General features: G+C 34.6%; 1 protein-coding gene across 1 annotated transcript in view; it reads right to left on the minus strand.

Annotated features, from left to right (window-relative positions):
• The window catches only part of LOC138334058 (uncharacterized PE-PGRS family protein PE_PGRS54-like), a 57,777-nt gene that overhangs the window by 23,168 nt on the left and 20,363 nt on the right, over positions 1-14,246 (minus strand). The window contains exons 5-7 of the mRNA XM_069282773.1: positions 4,774-4,993; positions 2,171-2,230; positions 999-1,751 (exon numbers count right to left, since the gene is read on the minus strand). Coding sequence (XP_069138874.1) covers positions 999-1,751; positions 2,171-2,230; positions 4,774-4,993 — 1,033 coding nt within the window. The remainder of the gene's footprint in view (positions 1-998; positions 1,752-2,170; positions 2,231-4,773; positions 4,994-14,246) is intronic.

Here is a 14,246-nt window from a genome sequence, read left to right on the forward strand (position 1 = left end):
TAGCCATGTTGGATTTCAAATTGTTCCAATTTTTTTTAACAAATCTCAAGATCATTCCAGGCAATTTTCAGTTAAGTTCAGTGGAAGAGTTATAAAATTTGGCTTTTAACAAAAAATCTTAAATGGCAGCTGTGGTCAGATAAAAATGGACCAAACAGCTCCCTGAGGAACTCCAGGAGATCCGGTTTCCCAGTTTGAAACGGTCACAAAAATAGTGTTTTGTATAATTCAGGTACTGGTAATTTTTGCACTTTATACATTTAAAATATGATTCAATCTACATGTTGACAAAAACAATTATTTTCAAAATGGCAGCTGTGGTCAGGGTCAGCTGGGAACATTCATTTTATATAGTGTTATATCAATTGAAACAATTTCATTTATGTCATAGAAATACAAAAATAAGTTGACTTAAAATGGATTCCTGCTGAACTCAAAGAACAAGGTAGAAAATTTAAAAGTTAGAAATTTATTTTGCATATTTTTTCACTTTAAAAATTTAGAATCTAATTTAAACTACATATTGAAACAGATTCCAGGGAAATCGGACCAGTAGTTTAATATCTATAAGCAATTAAAAATTGAACATTGGAAAGCTGTGGGAGCCATCTTGGATGCTGGTCAGAAAAAATGAAACCGCAGGTCACCAGAAATGCCCCAATAAAATTTCATTGTGATCCAACATAGTTTGAGAAAATAGTTTGCCAAAGACGCAGCAGAAAAAGAACCAGAAGAATAAGAAACCGAGCAAACACAAGTTCCCCACTCCGTTGGAGGGGATTACAATATTCGACCTAATAAGCGCCCATGTTCCTATAAGCTCCCCTCCCCCTTTTGAAGCCTCAATTTCAATTAACCAGGCGTATATAAAGACCAAAACTATCAAAACTGTATAGGTTTGCAATAATTGTTTTATTAAGTATGTTTTGAATTTTTTTTAAACACCCTGGGCACGTATTGGGTCAAATATGGTACAAGTAATGTAAATGAGTACTTACCCTGTATTCCCTGTATACCAGTACTTCCGATCAGTCCAGTCAGTCCCTGTAGTCCCTGTAACCCAGAGTCTCCCTTCTGACCCTTCTCTCCTCCTGTTGGTCCAGTCACTCCCACAGCTCCTGTAGCTCCCACGGGGCCAGTAAAACCAGTATAACCACGATCACCCTTCAACCCTGTACTTCCAACATCTCCGGTGTCTCCCTTCTGTCCAGTGCTGCCGGTCGGCCCGATTTCTCCCGTTTGACCTAGTGGACCAGTTTCTCCAAGATTACCCTTGATACCTTGTGGACCTGTAGCACCAACTCTGCCAGTTACTCCAACTCCTTGAACACCAGTTTCACCCAAATTTCCCTTTATACCAGTCTCTCCAAACTGTCCCTTAAGACCAGTCTCACCAAACTGCCCCTTCTGTCCAGTCACCCCAGACACTCCAGTCTCTCCCTCCACTCCTTTCCAGCCCTTGTCCCCCTTTTCACCTTTTTGTCCGGTCCAGCCAAAGGCACCCATGTCTCCCTTGACTCCAGTCTCACCCTCAGGCCCTGTCAGTCCAGTGCTTCCTTCCACTCCTTTGATACCAGTCTCACCAGTTGCACCTACGCCAGTCGCTCCAGTCTCGCCTGTAGGACCAACAATTCCAGTCTCGCCAAACTGTCCCTTTTCTCCCTTCCAACCCTTTTCTCCTGTATATCCAGTGGCACCAGTTTCTCCAGTCTCTCCCATAGGACCAATGGTTCCAGTGCTTCCAGTAGGCCCTACACATTTCAAATGTAATTCAAATTTAAATTTAGTGTATATTGATGGTGTACATTTGTAGGAATAGAATTTTCATTTTACTTTAATCTTGAAAGTGAATATAAATCGCATGTGAATGAGAATTTACAGAACTATGAAAACTGCTCAAACTTTCATAATTTGGGACTAAAATACTCTATACTCATTTTTGTTTCTCTCAATGATGCAATATCACTGGACTACAATATATTTGTTCACAAATTTTAATTGTTTGGAAGATATGGTTTGGCCTGTTATTTTCGCAGGAATATATCTTTTGATGCTTGTTGAAAGTTTCAGTGAAATCCCAATAAATGGATGAATTGATACGTCTATGTAAGCTGATTGTAAAATGTTTAAATCAAAACAATGATTATACAGACTACATTAGATTATTTACCTGTATCTCCATCTGGTCCAACAAAGCATCGATTACATTCTGCAGGGGGGGAGTCAGACCCTGAAAAATAAGTCGAACATTAATCAATATCTTGGAATAGATGAATTCAATACATTTATAGCTTTTGCATTTATTATAGTGCAATTCAAAGATGAACAGCTAATCAGAGCAAATAGTTTAACCGAATGGAATCTCAACAAGCTAATCATCTATTCCCATTAACCATTGTTTTAGCTGCTTCAGTATCTTTGACCATGTTTGGCGATAGTGAATATTAAAGTTTAATCTTATACAGCCTTTTTTTTAATAATTAAGCTAATTTAACATCTTGATATCTTAAATGGCATGAAAATAGTACAATTCTGTTTTAAATACACAAAACTCTACAAGCCTTATAAGGCCAAAAGGAAAATGTCTGTTTAGGGTTACCCGACCAACCAAATTTTGTACCCGACCCTATTTGTATTTTCCACAAAAAAATTTTTAAGTCTGGATTGCGATCTCATCGACTCCGGTTACCGCCATTACTTTAGAGTGAAAGACAATAACAAAAAAACTGGAAAAAAAAAATCCAAACCTACTGACCCTATGTTTTTTTACCAATGTAACCCCAAGGATTTATAAGTGAGAAGGATTCGTGACTCTCTTTACATTACTAAATACCACGCGAGACGCCTATGAACCGAGACTAAAAACTGTTTTTCTCAACAAATACTTGTCTTATCGAGTCAAACGAAACACCAATGTAAAATTTTTTAAATATCACAACGTTTATAACTTGATTTAAGGACAGAAAATTTAGAGGATATGTCTTAAATTTTTGTTAAAAAAATATGACAGCTCATGAAATGACGGCCCGCTTCAGAAAGTAAGACGGTAACCCTCGCACCCGCAAGCTACATCAAAGGCTGCGCCGGCCGATAATCGAAGGAAAATCGGCCGTCGACCAACGTCACGGTCACTGCACAAACACAAAAGCTCCTGCCTTGTACTCCCCCCCAAATCCCAGTGTGACTTATCCTTCTCATATACGTCCTTGGTAACCCTAAACAGGCTTTTTTTGGCCCTAATGTAACCACGGTAAGGTTATAACTAATGGTTAGAGATCTTGTATTGTAACTATGTTTAAGTTATTACTAATGGTTAGAGATCATATATTGTAACCATGGTAAAGTTATAACTAATGGCTAGAGATTATATTGTAACCATGGTAAAGTTATTATTAATGGCTAGAGATTATATTGTAACCATGGTAAGTTATTACTAATGGCTAGAGATTATATTGTAACCATGGTAAAGTTATTATTAATGGCTAGAGATTATATTGTAACCATGGTAAAGTATTACTAATGGCTAGAGATTATATTGTAACCATGGTAAAGTATTACTAATGGCTAGAGATTATATTGTAACCATGGTAAGTTATTACTAATGGCTAGAGATTATATTGTAACCATGGTAAAGTTATTATTAATGGCTAGAGATTATATTGTAACCATGGTAAAGTTATTATTAATGGCTAGAGATTATATTGTAACCATGGTAAAGTTATTATTAATGGCTAGAGATTAAATTGTAACCATGGTAAGTTATAACTAATGGCTAGAGATTATATTGTAACCATGGTAAAGTTATTATTAATGGCTAGAGATTAAATTGTAACCATGGTAAGTTATAACTAATGGCTAGAGATTATATTGTAACCATGGTAAAGTTATTATTAATGGCTAGAGATTATATTGTAACCATGGGAAAGCATTACTAATGGCTAGAGATTATATTGTAACCATGGTAAAGTTATTATTAATGGCTAGAGATTATATTGTAACCATGGTAAAATATTACTAATGGCTAGAGATTATATTGTAACCATGGGAAAGCATTAGTAATGGCTAGAGATTATATTGTAACCATGGTACAGTTATTATTAATGGCTAGAGATTATATTGTAACCATGGTAAAGTTATTATTAATGGCTAGAGATTAAATTGTAACCATGGTAAGTTATAACTAATGGCTAGAGATTATATTGTAACCATGGTAAAGTTATTATTAATGGCTAGAGATTATATTGTAACCATGGTAAAGTTATTAATGGCTAGAGATTATATTGTAACCATGGTAAAGTTATTATTAATGGCTAGAGATTATATTGTAACCATGGTAAAGTTATTATTAATGGCTAGAGATTATATTGTAACCATGGGAAAGCATTACTAATGGCTAGAGATTATATTGTAACCATGGTAAAGTTATTACTAATGGTTAGAGATAATGTCTTGTAACCATAGTAAAATTATTACCTGGTACTAATGGCTTGAGATCATATTGTTACCATTGTAAAATTATTACTAATGGCTTGAGATCATATTGTAACCATGGTAAAGCATTAGTAATGGCTAGAGATTATATTGTAACCATGGTAAAGCATTAGTAATGGCTAGAGATTATATTGTAACCATGGTAAAGTATTACTAATGTCTAGATCTTGTATTGTAACCATTGTAAAAGGTTTCTTTCCCTCTATATTAGCTACAGGATGCTCATTTTTTTAAATTTTGATCTATTTGGTATTGTAATCCTGCACCAGGTTATACACTTACAACCAGTAAGGTTCACTTCCACTTGGACAGAAAAGCTGTATGGTGCAGGGAAAAAGGATGTGAAAATGATGTCAACTTCTAATGGATCCGTGAAGTACATCAGTGATGTCGCATTGTTTGGGTCATTGCTCATGGAAATAGGTCCAGCTTGTTGATCGTAACTCCACCCGATATAACTGTTGGAATCGTAACACAGCTGTTGTACGGTTGGGAATTCATACTACAAAAAATATCAAACATTATGCAAGGTTCATGTTTAGGGAAGATCCATTGATAAGCCTATATCACTTCATGTGGGCAAATAATTTACAATTTTAACTTTCTTCAAATTTCAGAATTATAAAGGAGCGAGAGAAGTTTGTTTGGATTATTTTTAATCAAAAACAATACAAAATGGAGAAAGTAAAATGTTTTCCTCGGCAATTTATCAAGATTTCCCCATTTACTTTGTAGAAAAGTACTAATAAGTGAGTCACACACCACATGAAGAAATAGTTTATTAGTAAGGGGAAGTGTTTGTGTAGTCATTGAAGATATACTAAATTTAATACACACAACAAATCGAAAATAGTGTTAAATTTCAGAATGATAAGTAGAAGCATATTTGTATTCTGCATTTTGGATCCCTGCATTTGATCAAATACATGGAAATTCTACACTATTATCCAGGTCTTGAGAAAATAATCACTAAAGAGACTAAATACCTGACCTGGTAAATAATCTTTGTTTCAAATTCTGCACCATTTCTAAACTACACTCTACCAATGTTTTCATGGCAACTTTATTTTCAGGTATTTTTATGCTCTTATAAAAACTGAACTTTGTCTACAATTAAGGCTAAAACAATTTGTGATACACATTGAATTGCGACATTTGTATGTCAATATTCCTTGCTGTTTCGGTTCAATATGATGCAGTCTTTAGATTCGCGCTTTAAGCAATATAATCTTAGCCATATAAGATCATACACTGGCATCACACCCGAAACATTGGTGTAAACACTTTCTGAGCATCTCCCCACCTGTTTTGATCAACAGTCCGAGCCTATTAAGCCTGGTAGTGAGCTAGAGTCACTATTCACATGTATCTGTTGCAGAAGTCAACCAGCTGGCCGAGGCCGATTCGGAAACAAGCTACCAACTTTTAAAGCCTTTACAATAAATGTTACAGCTAGAAAGAATCTCACCAAAAGCAAACACTTTTCATAATTTCTAATGATTTACAGAGGATTCCGCTTATTTGAATAAGTCATTTTCCAGAAGAAAATATGCAAATAACCGGAGTATTCGAATAGCCGTTTAAACACACACATATGTACATTAGGCCTATATGTGACCAGGCAAATAGATATCGTTTCATTTACTTGATAAATACGTAAATCATTTACACTTAAAACGAACAACAAGTAATTATTTTCGAAGTTGAAAATCGATTTTAATTGTTTAATAAATAATATTCCAATATTACATTCTTGTTTACGTTAGATCGACACGCGAGTCTTTGAGAAACAGCTAAACAATCAATATCAAATGCAATAACTAAAGAGGATTGAATTTGTGTCTGCAATTCGAACCTAAATAATAAACAAATTTACGTACATTTGCCTGGCAAAATGAACTTACGATTGTGATTAAACTTCAAAGTGCCAATCAACTAGGCCTAGCAGTGTTGTTTTGACACCTGTATTAATTCGAAAATGGCGGCAGGTGATGAAGCCATGCGTTCACTGGACCTAAATGTGTTTTGAGAATTTTTCCTGTATTGTTGATTGATACGGCGAATAGCTTGATAACATTTCAGAAATTAATTCATATTCAAGTAGCAATGAAACAACGTAGTATCTTTTGTATCCTACATACAAAACTTGCAGTAGTCATTGCACGCCGACTTTGCATGCTTTTATGTCTCGCTCAACGAGATGCTTGATAAGCACACATCTGTAGTAGTCAGCATGAACGAGACTACTCATGAATGGCGATTGTTGTAAGGAAGCATGGTATCTCCAACCGATCACGAACTAAGGTACGTTATGTTAATAAATAAACATATTTGAAAGTGCAAATGCTTTAATTAGATATTTGAGTCAGTGATTATACTAAAGTAATGATATACCACTGCTGATGTAAATCGTAATAGCGTCGAATACCTTTGCAGATTCATGCATAAAATAACAAGCCATATGACAGGTTGGGCACATGTAAATTTATTGCTATTATAGCAATATATAGCTATAATAGCTATTTATAGCTATACAAAACTGACGGTAAACAACATTTTTGAAGATAAAAATGCTTCCGCTCAAAACAAGAATCCTGAAACTTGCAGTGGTTGTTTATAATGATCACTCAAACATATTGAAAGTAGTTTTGATGAGGTATAATAAAGCTAATTAAGTTAATTATTGGTCTATTGTTTCAAACGAAAAGTTGTTGCATAGTGTTCAAATTATCCTTATACACATTCCCTGCAAGTTTCAGGAGTCGGTTTTGTTTTTAATCTGTCACCATGATGATTTCTAGTAAAATCGAAGTAACTTGAAACATATCGGCGAATTTCGCTAAAAATATATTGCAAAATTGAAAAATATTTGATTTTATTTTTAGAATTTCACAAATATTTTATTCAAATAACTGGAGGTCACGTAAAAGTCTATTCAAATACACAGAGTTGAAAAACAAAGATAAAGGAAAAAATCGGGACCACAGAATTTTATGCAAATAACCAAAATATTCAAATAACCATTATTCGATTATGTGGAGTCCTTTGTATTCATGTTTTCAGTGTTATTGTCTGAAGGTAGTCAAAGTTTGCAATCGTAATGACCTCCATTTTGGCATTTGGTTTAACAAATCCCGTTTTAATTAAATTAATCATATACTTCTCAAATTGTACAAGTATAAAAAATTTGTATAGATATTTTAAGATCAAATTTAGTTTGAATTAAATGTAATAATTTAATTAGGTCAAAAGATATTTCATTGGTATTTTAATTAGGCCTATAGCTAGTTGTCATGAGAACAAGTCCATAAAAGAATGATAATTATTTATAATTTTAAATAAGTACATTATTGCTATTAAAACATTTTAAACTACAAATAAATGAACCTAGTTTATTTTTTTTGTTAGTTACATTGCCTACAGGCACTAAAAGTACTCAAGTCATTAATTGCTATTTTTCTTTTATTTATTATTCATTTATCTTACCTTTTGTAATTTGAGATAATGATGTTTATTTACCGTATTTTCCCTATTAAGAGCGCCTCGTCTAATAAAGGCGACGCCACGTTTTTTGCCGAAAAAAAATCAACTAATTCCATACAATTTTGTGCCAAATTGAGATGATTTGTCTTTACAGACGCTAATAAAATACCGTTTCATATCAATCTGATGCTTAACAGATATCCGATCAGCTTGTATAAGCACTAAATTTATTGCATTGGACTACTTAGGACATCTTTGCCAAATGTTTACATATAGAAACAACAAGAACGCCATGTTCAAAACAAAACATGTCACTTGAATGCCCCACACACGTGTATGAATGAAGACTAACTGGCAACAACACTTTAGCAATGTCTATACAGATTACCGTATATCTATGATAAAGGTTTCTAAATAACAATGGTAACATTTTTTGTGTGCTCTTGTCTGTATATCCCATCTGCCACAAAACGAAAGTAGCGATCGAAAGCACCGTCTGCCATTGTGTACGCATGGTAAACAAAGGCTAGCATAAAATGCTAAAATTCTGTGAAACAAGACATATTTAACTAATGTTTAATACTTATTTTGCATACATTTCTTCATAATTATGTTATTTCAATATTTACTTGACTTCAAAACGTAAGTTGGTTATTGTAAGTTTCAGAAAAATATAAAACTAAAAGCAAGATGACTACAGTCTATTTCAGAAAAAAAATTCTAAAAAAGGTCTCCAATAACGGCACCCCCCTCGGCCATTTACCCATGCCAGGCGCCCTCATTAGGGAAAATACGGTACATCAAATATGAAACAAAAGGCCAATAGGCCTTAATGGTCACCCGAGTTCATTTCATACATTCCATATTTTTCTAGAGGTGGTAAGGGAGATTGATAACCATTTTAAGGGATTTTGGTCTCAAATTAGGGAGGTATGTACATGCGACATGTATGAATTTATTCAATATCTGCTTTTTTAAGATGTAATTCTTTGCAAAATTAACACAAACACATAATTTCATGTTCTGTAATAATTTTGCTTCATTTAGATATCAATTTCCACATTGCATTTGCTTTCTTTGCTTTTTGGAATACAGCAATAGTCAGAGTGTAGCCGAAACAGTCTGCATTCATATTGAATTTTACTGAAATAAAGGAATGTGTGGGTTTGCAAAAGTAATCGCATCCCTATATATACACCCAGTTCTGGAGCAGTTTCATTGTTCAAAATATTAGACTGTGCTTTTTAATATATCTTTCACAATAACGGATGATTAACTTAAATAAAGTTCTTAAATTTACAAGCACTAAATTAAGAAAATACAGTAGTATTCAAAATGTATTTTAATCAGAGAGAGAAAAGGTAAATTTCTTTAATTTGATTCATTTAAATTCAGTTACTAATGATAATTTTTTATTAATGTATTTTTTCTAAAAATAAATTCATACTGAAATTCTAAAAAAATACCTTTTCCATTTTTAAAAACATGATTATTAGGAAATCCGGAAGTTCTATAAAATCCTGATCATCTATTACAATTAACTAAAATGGTGGCCATTACGATTGCAAAGCTTGTGACATCCAAAAAACATTAGTAAATCATTTACAGTTGTAAGCAGTATTTGTTTTGTAGTAATGCTCACTAGCTGTAGTCACAAAATTTATTGAAAGGCCAGCGGATTGTTTTCTAGGCGGCCAATGCGCTGCTTGACTTCAGTTTAGTTATCAGCTGTATGCTTAAGCTAATACACTGAGGTGAGTGAAAGTGACACCACAAGCCAAGGTGGAAATAGCCCAAGGCTGTTAATTTGGGCCACTGGGGTGTTAATCATGGGGTCAGGAAGTGATTACTCATGTGCTAAAATTAACCTAGCATGTACACAAATATGGCGGCGAAAATAAAATGGATGGGTTTACGGAATACAGGAATTTAGACTCCTCCCGGGAGACAATAAAAGGCTTTAAAATACGAGAGGTTTTGTCTCGCGCCGGGAGGTATGGCATGCATGTCATTTAGAATGAAATAAAAACAAACACTACTATACTGGCCCCTGAAGTCTGTCAGTGATTTTATAAATTTGACTTTTTAATCTATGAAGAGTATTTGCTTTCAAACCTGTGATCTCTTTGACCCTTTTTGGCCCCACCCCACTGGTCCCCCAGGTGGTCAGTGAGGACCCATATGGATGTTAGAATACTATACCCTGCTCGATTCGTCAAGAGTGGGCGCCAAGTCACTCGATGGGCGCCAAGTCACTCGATTCAAAGATTCACGGCTAATACCAGCGCAAGATGGCAGAATAAAGGTTAGATATTTGTTGAAACTCTTTAAGCAAAACTTATTCCGTTCAGACAAATTCTCCAAATATTATTTTCTTGTATTCATTAAGACAGGAATTGAAACCTATTTTGATACACAGGTGTGTAGATATTCATTTATGAAACGAATACATCAAAATGTGCGGTGATGTATAGACTTAGATATATGTAGTCCAGGCATTTGGCTCTATATTTTTTCTATATAATGTAAATACGTACGGTGTCACAGCATTTTATAGAACCAAATACCTGTGTATGTACATTCTATTAGTCTGATTATGATAAAATTTGTAAATCTAATGTATATAAAAATTGAATGAAATACAATGACTTCTTTTGGACTGTTTATCGAACGATAAAAATTTTAAGGTTTATTCTAAGGTTTTACACTTTCGAAAATAACATATTTAAAGTTCTAATGAATCGTTTTCGTCAAACACATGTAATTCAGAGTGTAACATAAGAAAATAGATTTATATAGACAGTATTATACCTACATGTACATTGTAAATACATAATTCAGAAAGAATGCTCAAAAGTGAATATGCATTATTGTACGGGCTGTCTGTTAATTCCTATGTAAAGACATGAGAAAAAGAATTCTACTGTTGACATGTGCATGTAGTAAGAAATGAATTAATAAAATAGTTTACAAAAAGTTAAGTAGCATTGCCACACCAGGGTATCAATTTAAACAGTTTATTTAGATAACTCATGCTTTACTAATCGGTTCTTCAACGATCAATCATTGGCGTGGGGCCCATTGCAACAACGCATGGAGCGACAGTGCTTGGAGAGACAAATACCCTACCGATATCATGCGGCTGTGCGATAAAACAATCATGTCGCTCTGTCGCATTTGCGAGAAAATAGAATTTGTGGCACCAACAGTGTAATTTTGTTGCAGTCACTCTGCGCATTATCGCACTGTTGCTTCGCATATTGTTGTTTGATGTGTAATTAAATTCCGAGCCGAAATGCAAGAAAATTCTCATGTATATAATTCTACAATGCAAATTACAATACACCATACATTACATCAAATGTGCATTACAACTGGAATGCACTGGGCGATTTTGTGAGGAGCGACAGTGCGACATGGCCGAAATAAGCCACCTTATGTTTTATATTTCATAAGAAAATTCAACACTAGAGATTAATGCAGTAGGATGCAATTCCTTCTTTTGGAATAAAACAGCATACACATAGCATGCATGATGAAGAAAAAACGAGAAGGGGGGTGGGGGGGGGGGTGGGTGTTCATTTTCCAAAAGGTGAAACAAAAATGACATTAAACTCTAATGATTTATGAATTCCTTAAACAATTCCGCCGACAGAGCATAAATGATATTCATCATTTGAACAATGATTGGTGTTTAATCGTGTATATATATCCCTAATTAACACAAAAAACATGAAATAATTTATTTCGCCTTTGGTACATGCGCAATCATTATTTCATTCCATACAGGATATAGTGCCTCTGATTTTTTCCGGGATACAATTAATTATTTTTCATATATTCAACTTTAAGTAAAATTAGAAGCTCAAAATTTTGAATGGAGGTAATTGTGTAAAATAAGTAACTTTTGTAACTGAAGAAAAATACTAAAATTGTCTGCTCCTGTTTTTGACTGAAAAAATACCATTTGTCAGCGTTGGATCATCTTTAAAGTTCTTGGCCCGGTTATGAAATATACGAATATTTGAATGCTAAATTTCTTATTGGCAATATCGGTTTATTTCCAAATACATATTATTAAATCTACCATTACTATCTGAATAACAATCACTCATTCATTACCAAACAGACAACCACATGCGTCGACTATTTTTCGCTTTTAATCCGACCAATATAAAATTTGTAAATGTACATGTAGAAGTATTTCTTTCTTGTGCTAACGGTAAGTTTAGCGTAATTAATGTTTACCATAACATAATGTTAACCAAATTAGAATATCATGCTATCTATTAGATCAACTCAAATTCAGTCTTTGATTGTGTTTGATGCAAAAATCAAAATGTTACTAAAGCTTTGAAGAAATGTCGTCCATAATGGAATATGCCGGTTATGCTTTTTTTGCCAGATCGCCCGGTCACGTGTCCGGCGTACGCAGATAGCTGCGTTTCATAACGAATCGAGCAGGGGTTATATCTCAGGCTAATAATTCTGATCAAGTTTGACTTATTTTCTATGAAAATTGAACAAATATTGTTCATAAATGTTTTTAATATATGAACTAAAATAAACTTGACCCCTCCCCAGGGAGAAATAAGAGACCCCAGGGTAAAAAAAATCATAATTTTTGTAAGGGACCTCAAGACCTTTCTTTCCATCTATGAAAAGTATTTGATTTTACACGATTTTCAGAAGATTTTTGAAGTTTTAGCCTATTCGGCCCCACCCCTAAGGCCCCTGGGGGTCAGTCATGGAAAAATGTGCCAATAGGATTCAATGGCCATCTTATACTGATAATTCTGACAATATTCGACTCATTTCCTATTACAAATGACCAAATAATGCTCAAAAATGCGTTTTCCCTATAGAGAAGAATAATTTTGAAATTAAGTGAATTTCATCAGTTTTGGCCCCTCCCACAGCCCCCTGGGGGTGGGGACCATATAATTCACAATTTTGATTGGCCTTATGCCTAGGGTTTGTGCAAAATTTCAAAGATATTGCTTCAGTGAAGAAGTCGAAAATGTAGTTTGTCTACGGACGCATGACGGACAAAAGGCGATTAGATTAGATTACTAGAGATTTCGTCTCTTGTGACCTAAAAATGCGCACCTTTATAATTTGTTTCTTATATGTACGATTTAATGCATTAGTTGTACATTTTAAAACCTGTAAAAAAAAAACCTTGATCTTGGCGCCCACCAAAGAACGATCTATGTCTGACATTTGAAAGAGGGATCTTTTCCCTGCTTTTCAAACTTTTACTACATACTATATATGAACCTTGAGAAAGATCCTTTCAGTACTTTCTGAGATATGTAGCAGTAACAAACTTCAATTATCAAAATTCAAGATGGCTACCTGTCGATCATCTTGCTGACCGATCTGTCCCAAAATGCAATATGCACAACTAGGGTCGTAGGGGAACCTACATATGAAATTTGAGAAAGATTCCTTCAGTACTTTCTGGGAAATAGTGTTAACAAACTTTAACTATCAAAATCCAAGATGGCCGTCAGTCGGTCGGCCATCTTGTTGACTGATTGGTCCCAAAATGCAATATGCACAACTAGGGCCTAGGAGAACCAACATATGAAATTTGAGAAAGATCCCTTCAAAACTTTCTGAGAAATAGCGGTAACAAACTTTAACTATCAAAATCCAAGATGGCCGCCAGTCGGCCATCTTGTTGACCGATTGGTCCCAAAATGCAATATGCACAACTAGGGCCCTAGGAGAACCAACATATGAAATTTGAGAAAGATCCCCTTAAAAACTTTCTGAGAAATAGCGGTAACAAACTTTAACTATCAAAAATCCAAGATGGCCGCCAGTCGGCCATCTTGTTGACCAATTGGTCCCAAAATGCAATATGCACAACTAGGGCCCTAGGAGAACCAACATATGAAATTTGAGAAAGATCCCTTCAAAACTTTCTGAGAAATAGCGGTAACAAACTTTAACTATCAAAATCCAAGATGGCCGCCAGTCGGCCATCTTGTTGACCGATTGGTCCCAAAATGCAATATGCACAACTAGGGCCCTAGGGGAACCTACATGTGAAATTTGAGAAAGATCCCTTAAGTACTTTCTGAGAAATAGCGGTAACAAACTTTAACTATCAAAATCCAAGATGGCCGCCAGTCGGCCATCTTGTTGACCGATTGGTCCCAAAATGCAATATGCACAACTAGGGCCCTAGGGGAACCTACATGTGAAATTTGAGAAAGATCCCTTCAAAACTTTCTGAGAAATAGCGGTAACAAACTTTAACT

The sequence above is a fragment of the Argopecten irradians genome, chromosome 10, assembly GCF_041381155.1.
Source record: "Argopecten irradians isolate NY chromosome 10, Ai_NY, whole genome shotgun sequence".
NCBI lineage: Eukaryota > Metazoa > Mollusca > Bivalvia > Pectinida > Pectinidae > Argopecten > Argopecten irradians.